The following is a 15,181-nucleotide window of genomic DNA, read 5'->3' as shown; positions in this document are numbered from 1 at the left end:
GCATGTCAGAACACTTTTCTTTTTTTAATGCCACATTGACTTCAATGAAGGCAATCAGGCACATATATCATTGGGTTGTCTATCAGAATGTGGTACTCATCATCATGCAGATCTTACGGTGAGCCCAGAGGATACAACACATACAAAGAGACAAAAGAAAAAGAAAAAAAAACACAAATATTAGGAGAAATGCTCCCCAAATCCGAATTCATCAAATGTTCTAATATTTCTTACTGTCAAGACATTGGATGTCTTGATGAAGGTTGGTGTGGACTGTGTAAACACCAGGGACAACAATGGGCAAGTTCAGGACAAAGCCATGATATGTTATATTCAAAACGCTGAGACACTATGAGAAATTCTCTCCAAATCCAAATAATGCGGTGCACACACGCGTGAGAACACGAAGATGAACAGAAAAGACCAAAACATTTCAACAAACATTAAGAGAAATGAGCTTTGAATTCATTTTTACAGAGGAAGATGATGATCCATTGGTACGGGGTAGCATAAAAATCCAAATTCAGGAACTGCAGAGAATTTAGTTTTAGTTTACATTTGCTTTTTTGAAGCATTTTGCATTTGGAGCACCAGCAACACCACTGTTGGTGTTTGGATTTGGATTTGCAGTGCACTGCCTCAGTGTTTTGTCCTTATAGGACTGCCATAAGATCCAGATGCCGACTACAATTTTCATAAACATTTTATATCATTTAAAAAGTTCTAGTTTACTTTAAGATCCTTTCATATTTCAGTGGATCAATTCAGCATTTTACAAATGATAATTGTTATGTTTTCCTTCCTTCCAGACCATGTTTTCTGTCCACCACGCAGAGGCTTGAAACCGCAGTGAGTAATTCGCCACAGTGAACATCATGTCTGCTTTAATTGTTGTCGGGAGTTACATTATTGCTCTGTGGTAGAGCAGTGCTCTCAGATATGTCTGTGCATTCAGCCACCGAACTTCGGCAACACTGAAAGCAAGTTCAAAGTATATTCTGTAGTGGCCTTTAGCAGCAGACAAAGGCTGTAAAAGAGCTCACTGCAGATGGATCAACAGCCGAAGACAATGCATGTGTCCACTTCCAGGTTATTTGTTCTTCTGCCATTGGGTATTTTTGGGGGGTTTAACACAAAAAAATCTAGCTTTTTGAGTGGGATTCATATGGAACAGTACTGAGTACTACAGTTTACTGTTATATATTTTTTCTTTTGTGTTATGTTAGGCTCACATACCCGTGCCACACGATTGTAAATAATGTGTGTGTGTGTGTGCGTATCAGAGAGGAAGCATGGCCATGTGTGTAACCACACGCGATTTTGTTTCTGTTTCGTAATAGTTTTGGCACAGAGCCGACTCCTAGCTACACACACACACTGCCAGACAGGGAGATCCCAGCATTTTTTGGGCGTGAGCCAGGCTGGAATACCACCAGGTCCAGTTTCCTGCATTTCCTGAGCAGCTCCCGTCTCTCTCTCTCTCTCTCTCTCTCTCTCTCTCTCTCTCTCTCTCTCTGCCTCACTGTGTCTCTCTGCCTTAGGTCTTTTTGTCGTCTCCGCTCAGCATCTTTTTTTCTGTCACTGCCAGGAATTTATTTTATGGTTGTTTTTTTTTCCTTTTTTATGCTCTTATCTCTTCAGATTCGGCTTTACGTTGTCTCCTGCTGAGACTGACAAACTAAAATAAGTTTGACCAGCCACCTTCACCATTCTTTGCACTAAGTATTGGGGTCGTGGTTTTCTTTTAATTCCATTTAAGAATGTAAGATGTTATGTCGATAAAAAAAAAAGTAATACAAATGTCAAGAAATTAAAGTTTAGTCATAAAATATACATTAAGTATATACTGTATATTTTGTGCTTTTTGCCAGCATTGACTCCCATGTTGGCCCTAGGGTCTACAGAAGTGATTTAGGAGCCACTGTAAACACCGGCTGGTCCCTTTTTGGTTCAGATCAGATTAAAACTTCACCGCCTCAGTGGGGCCTTTTTATATTTAGCCGACATCTTGTTCCTATTTCCAAAGATGCATTTACTGCCTTCAAATGTGGTTTTGTTTTGCAGCTTTGAGCACGCTTAGTATGCTGGCTCCACTCTGTCTGCCTAGCAGCCATAAGCATCCTTTTATTGTCCCATGACCATTACACTGAATGGCTACATACAAATGACCCCCCACAATAACTGCACATCCTGAGGAATCTTTGAAGCGTATAGCCTGGTTTTACGTGGAGCACGCATGCACCGCCACAGAAAACTTCTTGAAAAAATGAAAATAAAATGAGTTTTCGCAAAAACTAAGGGCAACAATAGAAGTATACATTTCTAATCCATCTGCTGAGGCTTTTCCACCGTTCACAACATCTAATAGCTTGAGCAAGGAACACTTACAGCACATCCTGTGATGGTAAAAGTGAGGCAAGCTATCCACTCAAATGCCTATGAAGCTGGCATACATAATTTGTAATAAGAACAATTCTTAATACGGCATTAATGAATCATAGATGTGAAGAGAAAACAAAGACTTGGATGGCGAGTGTTTTCTCTCCCACAGGCTCCCTTCACCATCCTCCACATGTAATTGTCTCTACACTGAGGCTATTGGTTTCAGCCCCTATTTAAATTGCATTTCCATGCATTGAGTTGCTTTAATGTGCGGCGCTAATGCAGTCGCTAATGTACACATCACATTTAGGGAAGTCTGCAAATGATCCATCATAAATAAAAGATGACATGAAGCATCCACGATCACTCAGAGAGTATAGATCTGCCTGCTGCAGGCTGGAAATACACAGACAGCTGTATATCAGTCAAATAACTTGCTGTCATTAACTAGCCGCGAACAAAACAAAAGAGTTGTTTAGGGTGCAATGCGATGAACACATACACAAGACATTACAAATGAGGAGCCCTTTATAAAGGGTTTATAATGACTTTAATAATAATTTAACTTTAATGACTATATCTAGACATAAACCACTAATAAGAACAACTTTTGGTCACCAGGTTGTAAAGAATCCCTTTGTACTATTACCAAATGGAAAGGATAGACACAAGCCCAAGCTTTTAGAACTGAGTAAATACACTTTCTAGTTGGTAATAATGTAGTTATAAATAAGGCAGATCTTTTTTGGAAGGCAAGTGGTTGTATTGTCCAATCAGATGAAAGGGATTTTTCACAACCTGGCAACTTAAAAGTCATTAATCTTATAACTTATCTATAAAATCTTAGTATTTTACTTATTATCCATTAATAAAAACAATAGCTACAGCTTATAGTCCTTTATACATGACGCCTTGTTAGAAAGCCTCGTCTAACTTACATCTATAGTTCCACTCTCCAGTCCAATTTTCACTTCAATTTTCTTTTTACAGCAACTTCACAAGATCAACTTAGTTCACACTGTAGAACAAACACTTCATGAATATATGTTTTTTCCCCTTCAGAAAGTGCAACACAATATCAAGTGATGTTGTCAACCATGTATCTCCTATAGGAGACGGCACACAAAAAAAAGACATTCAAGTATTTCAGAGAGCTTTTGTTTTGATAGGACCAGAAGTAACTAAATGTGTAACAGGCTGTGTAAAGGCTAAATGAAGTTACTCAAATAAGTGACAAATATCAGTGAGTGAAGCACACACCCTGAGGTGAGTGGCTCTGCTCTTACCTGTTTGAACTGCTCCTCATAGGTCCACTCGTGGTGCTGGGACTGGGGATGCGCCGACGGAGACTCCGCGCGGCGGGCCGGGGCGAAGGACGCCGGGACTCTGGCCATGAGATGCATCGGTGCGCTCTTCGGAGGTAGGCAGGCTCCCTGGAGCGATGAGGTGTGTAGGTGCTGGTAGTGGCTCAACCCGGCGTCGTCCTCACCCTCCTCCTCGTCGTCACCCATGGTCTCCGGGTCATCCATGTCGTCTTCCTCCTCGTCCCGCTCCTTGCAGTCGCTGCCCGGTCTGGAGGAACTCCCGTCCTCTTCGGCTCTGCGGGCCTCCATGAGCGGGAGCGTCACTCCGGAGGGCGAGTTGGCAACTCCGGCGGCCAAAGCGCCTCGCATCGCCGCCTGGTAGTGGCGGAAAGCCAGAGCTTGTTGGTGTATCTGGGACTCCACCATGGAACGGAGGTCTTTCTCTGTCTCCGCCTGTCGGAGCTTCTCCTCCAGGGCCAGCCGCGCTGCCTGTTGCCGCTGCAGATTCTCCATGACCGCCTCGAGCTTCATGCCGCCGCTGCCGGGCTGGTGGGACTGTGCGCCGGGGAACGGGCTGTGGGAGGAGGCGGAGGGAGCCTGGAGGGGAAGGCTGCCGGCGGACGAGAAGGAGCCTTGCTGCGAAGGGGGACGAGAGGGTGGTCGCGTAATGATTATCACGGCTCACTTTACACAGATTACACACACGGAGACACTTTGCTTTTTAATATAAAGAGGAGAACCTGTTAAATGTTTCCAATTACCTTGTTGGCTCAGCGAACATCACAAACTAAGTGGCTGAAACGCTGTTAAACTGTCCAAATACAAAGTTTCTGAGTGTGTAACACTATTAGTAAAAGATTAAAGTGCACTGAATGAGAAAACATAATCAGCTGTGGAGTATTAAGTCTAATAATCCAATAGAAACCAAGCCTGGACGCTTACCAAAGCAGATTTAGTAGCTATACTTGTGTTATCAACCATGCTTCCCTCTTGTCAGATGCGCCGAGATATTATCAACCGGATCACACGGAGTCTTCTTCCTTTCAGTCCCGCAAACGGTCCCGCATTCAGCATCCAGACATGCAGGTCCCGGTAGCTGGCTGAAATAAATATACTTGAACTGTGTTTGGTGTTGAATGGTGGAGCCCCGAGCTGCTTTTGGCAACAAGTGGCAACTGTAGTGAGAATGACCTCTGGAGGCAGAGATCAGCCCTCCCGCTTCCATCTGCCAACGGCGCGTCAACACTGACAGACACAGAGCGCGCGAGACTCAGCCTACACCTCAGGGACCCGATGGAGAGGATGGAGACCTATATGATATATTTTTCTGTATTGTTTGAACACATAAACAAATGGAAAACAGGTTGGGGGGGGGGGGGGGGGGTTCTGTAAAGCTATAGGCAGGATTATTGATTATGATCTGTCCCTTATCATGGTGCGTGTACATTTGATATTGCAATAATCCGTGTGTACAGCTCATAGTGATAGTTATGCTGTAAAGTCAATTGAGAAACTTGACCTGCTGCTGTTTTGTGTTAATAATACAATTGATTTTTTTTTTTTTATTTCATTGCTTTCATGTGTTTAACAGTAGATTGACGTCCATTCAGCCTCACCTGTGTATTCCTGGGATATGTGTGTGTGTGTTCAGTACCAATTTTTTTCCCCCTCCCACATAATAAATACATTTGCAAGTTGAAACTGAGATTTCTAATCCTACCTGACAAATCAAGGTAGACTACCATGCAAAAAATATCAAATGGGAAGTTGATATTGCCATGAAGTAAGTCCTGCTCATTGATTTGCGGCCTTGTGACCACAATGACCTACAGAGATATTAACAGCAGAGACACCTCAGCACAAACCAGTGTGGGAAATTCGCTGAAGTTTTGTTGTCATATCGGGCCAACCCTACTGGGGACCTTCACCTGTATTTTCACGTGAATGGTCATTAGCACTATCTTGACCTCGGGGGGCATCTCCTGTAAGAGAAAAAAAAAAAAGGACACCTGTCCTCCACTGGCTGCCACGCTAACCCTACATATTTTACACATAGTTAGCATATGTTGCCGTTTGAAAAATAAGAACTATTATACTATATGTCTGTGTCTGTGCTGCACTGCAACTGTGATGTAGGATATAACATTTAACTGAAGCCAAGCAGTTATCATCAGCGGGCGTCAGCACTCTCAGAGCACTGCTGCTTCTTCTGGGAACTCAAGGTGTTTGAGTTTCATTTTTCAAAGCGGTTTCCAAAATGAAGGTCAGCTGTGCCATTTGTGGCCACAGCCATATTTGCCCTTTTCATCCAATTTGTTCATCTGTTACTTGCTGGCTAAAATGTCATATAAAGAGACCAATTTCTGCCACTTGTGTGAGAGACTGATACTAATAAAAGAATAAATCTACAGATTTGTCAGCGGTGCTTTTAGTTAAGCGCCTCTTATCTTCTTTTGAGTACACATGACAAAATAATTTGTCTTTCAGTTCTCCTTCAAGGGCTTGTCTGTCAGTCTTCCTCTTCTCTGTGCAGAATCACATCAGATCTGGGTAGAAAATTAGAGGCAAGGATGGTCTGACACCTGAACACGCAAGAAACCTTTTGTTATTCATACAAAAATTAATGTGATCTTGTGACATTAACTAAGCAAACTGAGGGGCTGCTTTTGAACATTCTTTGGGGTAAATTTTTCATTCAGAATGAATGTATTTATCTGAGGAATGTTGGCTTTTGTGAACCGTTTCTACACCTTTGTGCTTTACAATGAAAGGAAAAATTTGCTGAACACATACTGAGTTTCTGAAGTTCCTTTTATTTTATTTTTTTCTGTGAGTTTCATTGTAGGTAATTGTTGTTCTGTTTATTGTAAAGCTACTTTTAAACTCCTAATTAGGTGTTTTGGGGCAAAGGCATTAAAGTGGTTTTAATGACTTGTCTAAATGTGAATATTGAACATTGAAGAACAATGTGCCCCTGTAATTTACACTTCCCTTAAAGAGGATCTGTTTCAACCGCCGTGTCTATCTGATGTCATATAGGCACGGATGTCCTTATATGGTATCTCTGCTCTAGGCACAGACCAGATGTTTATGTTTATGTCAACGTTGCTTAGTAACGTTAGGTTTACAGTTTACCTTTGGAAATTCTTCCAAAGACTTCCGGAACTTGGCCGGCCAATCAGAAGAAAGTGGGCTTTTAGGGAGGGGGGCCTTTAAAGAGACAGGAGCTCAAATGGCTTGTTTCAGACAGAGGGTGAACTGAGGGGCTGCATGAAGGGCCACAATAAGATAAATCAGATAAATCAGATTCTAGTGGAATCACAGAATGAAAATATAGAGCTGGAAATGAGCATAATAGGTCCCCTTTAAAATATTAGATAGTGGGGGGGACCTTTGCACGGCCATATGTTGTCCATTTAATGCACTGGGACACCAGAGAGGGATTTGGCGCTGGAGGGGAGTCAGATTCTAGGGTTTCCAAAGTCTCTTGTCTCGCATAATTATAATTAAAATGTGACCTTGACATGAGCATTGAGCCATGCAGTCAGTCTCCCTGACCTGCATATTAGTTTAGGGAAAGTGTCCGTGGTTTATGCTGTGACAGACTTGAAGTATTGCACTGATTTTATGATAGGAGCCTTAAAACGGTGAATTCCTGTGACAGAAAATTCCACCAAAGAGGACCTGCTTCCACATCAAACTGCCACAGTGCAATCTGAGGGGCACCCCGAGGGAGGGGCTGTTCACAGAGCCAAGTGGCAGAATCTTAAATGAGACGGCTTGACTACAAAAAACAAAAAGGACATCAGAGATCCTCATAGGTTTTTTAACCCTGCAGTATCCAGTTTCCTAGCTAATTGTATGATTTCATCTTAATATCAATTTGTAGTCGGCACGCATGCTGAGATGAGTCCATGTGATGTTTTAGATATGTTAAAGTTTGAGCATAACAGCAACATTTCGAAGAAGAAAAAGGGTGAAAGGCAAAACATATGACACATATCATATATTTATATTTACAGCCATGTCCAACAACTGCTGAGACAATCCCATGTTTTGTTTGTTAAAGGGATTCTAAAGAATTATTTTGCTTTCTAAAAGCAATACACACACTTTCTCATACATGACAAGTTGATTTATTTCTTGTACATAGTGTTAAGTGGCATACACTGTAGAGGACTGACACAGTCTGCTGTAGAACAGCGCTACCTAGTGGCAGTTCAGAAGACTTGACTAGAGCAGCAAGCTGACAGACCTGAGAGTGAGAGCCATTTTAAATAGAAAATGAATGACTTTTTTTATGCTCTCTTCCCTCTTTTCCTTTCTTACACTTTATTACAATATTGTTCAGAACAAATGTTGTTGTTGCATTTACTGTGTAAACTGTTAAGATTCGGTGGAAATACAGTTAACGGCATGTGATCCTCTTTAAGAGCATCATTGTGTGTCAATGGGCAGCCGTTATGATTATGATCCCCCACACCATCAATCCTGTTATCCATACTGAGATCTTAAACAAATCACGCCACCTCTCATCCATTTTATACATTCTAAATAACACTATGCATTTTATAAAGCTTATATTGACATAATATCTTTTTATCTTTTACACCCTGTTGGTGAAGAGTAGTGAGATGATAAAGAAACCCCATCAAAATTCAATGTAACTTGTTTTGTTTTTCTTTGCGGAATGGATTTACCGGGCTGGGAGAGAGAGGAAGAGGCAGACAAGGGAGAGGAACAAGCAGAGCAGATGTGTACATCAATAATGATCAGTGATATTGACCAGCTACTTGGAAATGGAAACATATAAAAAACCCTGGGTTGGGCAGATTGTGACTCACGGCCTTGTCCCATTTTCCGATGTAAATCATACAAGCAAATGTTGTGTCTGTTGTAAACACAGTGTCATAATACAGTGGTGTTGATCTTTTAGTATGAAGTAGATGATGAACCACGTGTGCAATGATATTTTTTTATGGGTTTTGCTTTGATTTGTTCCTGGTTTAATTTTCCTGGGACAGGGTAGTTCCATTGTAAAGTATAACCCTGATGATAACACTTGACTCAACCTAATCTGGTCAACCTCTTATCATAAGTGATTTTATATAATAAAGTGATAATCAGTGTGGTTACTGGGGGACAGAGAAGCAGTAGTTTAAAGAGATATCTGTGACATAACGTCAAGACCTTTTCCTGTAAATTCACACACAGTCTTAACAAACAACACACTTATCTACACAGATTTAAACATGAAACCTTTTCCTATTCACGTTATTATTCTATTTTTTCTTTTTTTCTTCAACTCTGTGTTAATTCAGAAAATGGGTTGGCCACACAGGGTTTACGATAATGGGATTACACTCCCATTACATTTCTTGAAAAGCATTTAGACAAAAATGGGTCTGTCACACAGGACTTGTCATTACAAGAAACCTCCCAGAGGAATTATCATTTCAGAGCCTTTTGCATGTTTCTCACAAAAACATCTTCTGAAACATGAATTCACAGAAATGTATTTTATCTTGAGCATGGAGCAATCACTGTCCACCGACCAAGTGTCCAGCCTTAGGCGGAATCCAGTCCCTGAGTGTATACACACCTGCCAGCTCGGTGAAGTGTCCATCCTGTTCGTGACACCAAATGTTGTAGAGGAATTCTGTCTACTTTGTTGTTCAGCTGTTGTTCACCTATAAGCCCAAAGATAGATGTTAGCCCACAGCTTTGAACAAGCAATTCAAAGATGTTTGCCTAATAAATATAGAGGTCAGGGGCAAGTCAGAAACATGTCCACCTGAGTGTCATCTGAACGCATACTTCAATGGAAGAGATGCAACTCAAAGAAATCTGACCTTTTCTACGAAGCGGTTAAGTTGGTCAGTGCCACAAATTTGCTCAAATTTGATTGCTGACCGAAAAATAGTGCAGAATCAAAATATTTCTTCTTCATTTTACATGGCATGACTTTGTGTGTTTTTAAATGTTTCTGAATCCTCAAACTTTGTGATTATTTCCAGGTTTACATAAATCTTTTTGAGATTTTTAATGTGGTCTCAGACTTTTGGACCCCACTGTATGTTTGAAAGACTGGCTTTTGAATTGTGGATATGGAGAAGGAATTGCACTAAACTGAAGTTAGAAAGAAGAGAGCTCACCACGTTGTAATCCCTGAACTTCATCCTAGGCCACTAGGTTACCACTGATTTACAGTTGAGCTCTTGTTGCTCATTTGAATCATAGATAGTAATAAAAGTGAAAAGCTTTATGATGATGTCATTTGTGTCTCACATTGTGTGTATGGTTTAACTGCTCAGGGGATACATATTAGAAATGGTTATAGCATAGACTACATTTGAAATAATGTCATATATATATATATATATATATATATATATAGTCTATCTAGTGTTGAACCTGTTCCATTCTCCATCCTCCAAGGCCATCCGTGTTTCTAATCTCCTCATAAAGTTGGGAGCTAATGATGATTTGAGGAGCAGCGGCTCTTGAGAGACAAATTCTCAGCGAGTTCCAGATGAAGGGTTATTGACCGACCCCGTGCGCCTTGAGCCATGGAGAGGTTGACCCCTCCATCCTGTCAATGATTAACCTCTAGGGATTGTCGACCAACTTGCCGGGCGCAAATCAATCGCTTCACAACTGTCACACACTGACCACTTCCACTAATGATGACAAGCTAATTAGTTGCTTCTCACTGCAAGGGCATCAACTCTTCAATAATTTATTTAGCCTTTTTTATTCTAAGAAGTAATGACTTTGTCCTGTGGTTCAGAAGGCATCGTCTGGGATCCTCTGTCCATGTCTAGTTGGTCACCTTGCTATTGTTTCCGCTCCTCTCTCTTTAATTCCAGCAAATAGGACGGCTGAACAACTTCATCATTTCCTCAATGTCCCTTAACGCTCCCATACGGGTGGCTCCATCATTACTAACTCACTCAGATCAATGCTTACGTGTTTTATTCCATTCTATCAATAATTCACCTGCTGATTTCACTGCTGCTCCTCCACTTGAACACAACTGACAAGCACAAGCAGACAAAAACAATATATCATCCACCGTTACAAGACTGTAATTACAAAATGATACATTTCCTTAACAAAACGGAATCATACCTACCAGTACTGAACACTGAAATCCCCTTAATGCTTCCATAATGGTGGCTCATCATTACTAACTCGTTCCGTGCAGCCATTCATTGTTCATAACCCCCAGAGAAAGTTGTGAAAGGTTATTCTTGACCTGGGATTCCGAAAAGTAAAAGAAAAGAAAGAAAAATCTTCACACGCAAGTCATCTCGCTGTCTTCCTCAACCCATGCTTCAAGAAGATTGTCTTTTAAATTCTACTGGAGAGTTTTCAGGAGGTACCATTCAGTGGAATAATGCAGCCATAAAACAAAATAAAACTATGGCAAAATGCTGAATTTACTTCACAAAGATTCTTAAATATTGCTTTTCAGCCAAGGTAAAGTGAACCGGCAAAAAAGCATGTTATCCATTCAATGTGTACATCTGAGGCAGTCTAGGCTATAAATTGAACTCAAGACTTTTTGACAATTCAGCTGCACTTAACAGTGATACTGCTAAATGCAATGTTTCCCCTTCCAACAGAAATTAGAGAGAAGAATAAATCAAATGAAACACTGCATTACATGGTTGTTTCTGCATTTCAATTCCCTTGTTTGTTCTTATGCATTCTTCATTTTTTATCCCCCCCCCCCCTCCTCATTGATTGATGAAAACGAGATGCATACCCCAGACACATTCACTACCTCACTATTCCAAAACTTCATGCGCTGTAATTCTTCCCCCATGGGTGATCCTACAAGTAATGCTGGCAAGGAAACAGGCAGAATCCATCAACACCCATCAAACTCTATCCATCAACTCTGGAGTAAGGATTTGTCCTTTTGTCACACAAAAACAAGTCGATGCTTTTAAGCTCATGCCTGAGCTACATTTGAAATATTTATTTAGCTACAACTGAGGCTCATTATTTTCATTATTGCAATTGAAAAGGTGAAAATAATAATTAGCAAAATATAAATATGATTTTCAAGCCCATAAATGTTGCTGTAAGACTTTGTACTGCAGGCCAAGTTCCAGTTTATCTACTAAACTGCTGCCAATTGATGTAGTTGCAGCAATGTCAGTGGCAATTGTGGTTTTTGACTGCCCTCCAGTGGCTCTTCATGTCCTCTACCCTACAGAGCTTCAGGGCCATTATGCATGGAGAAAGAAAAGATTAAACTATTCAAAAACATTATGATGTCTTGTGTTCACACTGACACCTGCATGAGCCTTGGCCTGCAAGCGTTTTAATAAATACATTTTCCACCCACATGACCAGCCAGTGGGTCATTCTTTCCAAATTCATGTTTTGCAACCAAGCATTGTTAAAACCCACGCAGTATATGACATCATGTGCTAAAGGTTTGGTATTTATTTTCATGTCGTGAGACTTTTTTTTTTCTGTACATGAAGCTGTTTATCTGGGCCCCACACAAATGATCTATATATATCCTCCTTAATTAAATGAGCTGCCTCCCTCTCTCTATGTAAAATGTGCAGTTTTTTCCCACATTACAATACCTCCTGGCCTCAGATCTTTAGGGTGCCAGAGGGGCTGATTACAGTGTCCAGACGGTAGCCTTTTGTTTCATTTCTATTCCACAACACCTTACACTGTACTATACTTACACACATGAACACTACTGATGTCGCCAACAAACACACCTCACATCTGAATTTATCTCAGTTGATATTTTTGTTGTGCCCGTTCTTGTTTTTGTCAAGGCCCAGGGGCTGGGTTACCATGCTGGAGAGGGGAAATTAAATATAGGTGTATGCAGTGAAGAATCCACAGCCGTTGGATTCACAGTTCAAATTTAAGAAAACACTCTTAAAGTTGCGTTTAACATGTGTTGTCTTTTGTTGTCAAAACTGCTTTTAATTTTAAAATAATTTTCAGGAACACAGGAGACTACCACAATTGCACCCGTTTCATGTTTTGATGGTCATACTTCACTACTGATGTTTAAGAGAAGGTGTCTGTAATAGTGTTGCAGGGATGACGTATTTTGTAGGCAAACCCGGTAGTTAGCTGCCTGGTTCCCCTCGACAAAAAGCCAATGGGATTGTTCCATGGGATTTTAGATTGCAGAAAATAAGCTCTGTGGCATAACAAAAGTTTATGATACTTAGACGTTTTGTTAAGATAACCTTCACTAATGAACACCACTTTTATGATTTTTGAAGCGTTAATGGAATCGTAAAAAGCTAATGTTAGGCTATAAACGAACTACACCACGGACGCATTACTTTAACGTCACCACCACTAAGCTTAACCTTTAAGAGAGTGTTTATATCTACCTGTATATCTATAGAGTATAAACACAACGAGGCTGTAAAGGCGAACTAGTGAGTAGATGACTTTCCACGTTCGGCATGAAGACGTTTAATGTCCACGACAACCTCTGTAGTCTCATTTAGCCACTTGTTAGCAACCGCCTTTTTTAAGACACGTAAAACCTCCAAAACTCATGAGTGGGGTATCTACTGACGTAGAACAAAACGTTGAAATCTCTTAAGCTTGTGTTAACCGCTGACCTCATTTCAGGCATCTAACCAAAAACCCATTCAAAAAGACCCATTGACTTTGAGACGAGGGAACTGGAAGTGTAAAAAAATCTAATTAATTTTTGGTTTTTAGGACTCATTCCTGCAGCACTCTATGGGGTCCAAAAGTTTTAAAACTCAAAAGCAGGAAGAATTAAAATGTCCAAAAAATGCCTACAGCAGAGAATGTTTCGTTATGCCTTTTACCTTTGATATGAATGTGTGGACTGGTGGGAATGGCCAGTCAGGGCTTCATTGGTTTCTAAAAAAAAAAAAAAAAAAACCTGAAGCAGTGAGATTGGGAAAAGGAAATTCTGAATGGGATCATCAATATATGGGGTGGAAAACTGTGCGGCTCTTTTTTGCTTTCATGTGTGTTTATTGGCTGTAGCTGCAGTGGAGTTCATGTTTATAAATCTGTAGGTGATGTTTCGTTCTTTTGTTAAGGTGGGTGGTTTCATTTCTGTAATGATGCTTGTAGCACCTGCTACACAGGTTAGGAAACGAGAGCCAAACGAGAAAAAAAAAAAAAGTAAAACTATAAAAATGTACAGTATATACACACCTGTTACAGGATGAAAATTGTCAATCCTTCGTCCTGCCTCAGACTGGTCCCCATGCCTGGACACTCTCGGTGGCTCATGGTGGCACAGTGGCTGCCCCTGTCATGTCGAAGTGTCCTTGAGCAAGACACTGAACCCTAAGCTGCTCCCAATGGAGACCAGCACCTTGCATGGCAGCTCGGTCGCCATTGGTGTGTGAATGTGTGAGTGAATGGGTGAATGAGACATAGCTGTAAAGTGCTTTGGGAACTGTGAAGGTTGAAAAGCGCTATATAAGTGAGACCATTTACTCTTCCTCCCTGTAAATCTTGAATCTAAGCTTCTCCAAATGGTGGATCTCACCCAGCTCTCAAAGGAAGGCACAGCATCAAACTTCCATAATAAATTCAATTTTGTTTTCTAGCCAATACAGTACCCAGGCATTTGTCAGTGTCAGTTCAGAGCAGTGTCACACGTAGGCCCCAGAATGGCCAAGAGGGGGTCGGGTTTCCATTGCTTGTGAAATGCTTTTGAGTAGAAATCAAATACAGAAGTCTAGAATGAGTGGAGGTTGGCGCAAGTCCAGCTTGATTCTTACATTTGTTACAAAGCTGACACTGGGCTACATCTTGTATACTTTCTAGCAGTGCAATCTACGCATTACTTTCAATTGTATGAGATTATGTTTAGCATTTACAGCACACTGGTGAATATTCATAGAATTCCTCAGTGAGGGGTACCCCCAATTCTGTCTCCCACTCAGCTCTAGATCTTTCTGTGCCTACTAATTCCTAGCTAATAAGTGTCTGGTTTAAGATTGACACTGCCCTTCAACACCCTGGTTTAACATTAATTATCATTACAAGTGAGTGATGTTGTGGTAAGTCTGCAAATTTAGATATGTAAGACTTTCTGGACATTCTGGATCTGTAGATACTGGAAAAAGTGTGCTCAAAAGGACATAAAGTGGCCTGTGGTGGTCCTACCAAGGGCCAACACTTTACAGTGTTAGTATTTTACTTTTCACTTCAGTATAATAATCAGTAAACAACTTTTAGTTAAGCATGTTTATTTTTATTCTGGTTATAGTATGGCATTATGTTTCCAAGTTGAGTGCACATATTTTGGTTAACAGTGAATGATCACAGGTTTACCAGAGTGGTTTGAAATTTGTTAATATAGTCTACCTGGTTTTCTTTGTTTCTCCACATGCTGCTGCTGCTGAGTGGTCTGCCCAAAAGAGGAGCTGATGGTTGAGGCAGCCTTTTACGGTGAAAACAGGAAGTGGAAGAGGCCAACTCCCTGTGCTGGGCAGGGG

The 15,181-nt window shown here is 40.9% G+C and overlaps 1 protein-coding gene across 1 annotated transcript in view; it reads right to left on the bottom strand.

Moving 5' to 3' along the window:
- Positions 1-4,667, bottom strand: part of arid3c (AT rich interactive domain 3C (BRIGHT-like)) — a 72,631-nt gene extending 67,964 nt beyond the window's left edge. Inside the window, exons 1-2 of the mRNA XM_070904771.1 lie at positions 4,629-4,667; positions 3,669-4,322 (exon numbers count right to left, since the gene is read on the bottom strand). Of these exons, the coding sequence (XP_070760872.1) occupies positions 3,669-4,322; positions 4,629-4,667 (693 nt within the window). The remainder of the gene's footprint in view (positions 1-3,668; positions 4,323-4,628) is intronic.
- Between the last annotated feature and the right edge of the window lie 10,514 nt (positions 4,668-15,181).

The sequence above is a fragment of the Enoplosus armatus genome, chromosome 4, assembly GCF_043641665.1.
Source record: "Enoplosus armatus isolate fEnoArm2 chromosome 4, fEnoArm2.hap1, whole genome shotgun sequence".
Lineage (NCBI taxonomy): Eukaryota > Metazoa > Chordata > Actinopteri > Centrarchiformes > Enoplosidae > Enoplosus > Enoplosus armatus.
The sequence above is the reverse complement of the archived record's forward strand: the minus strand, read 5'-3'. Positions and strand labels throughout refer to the sequence as shown.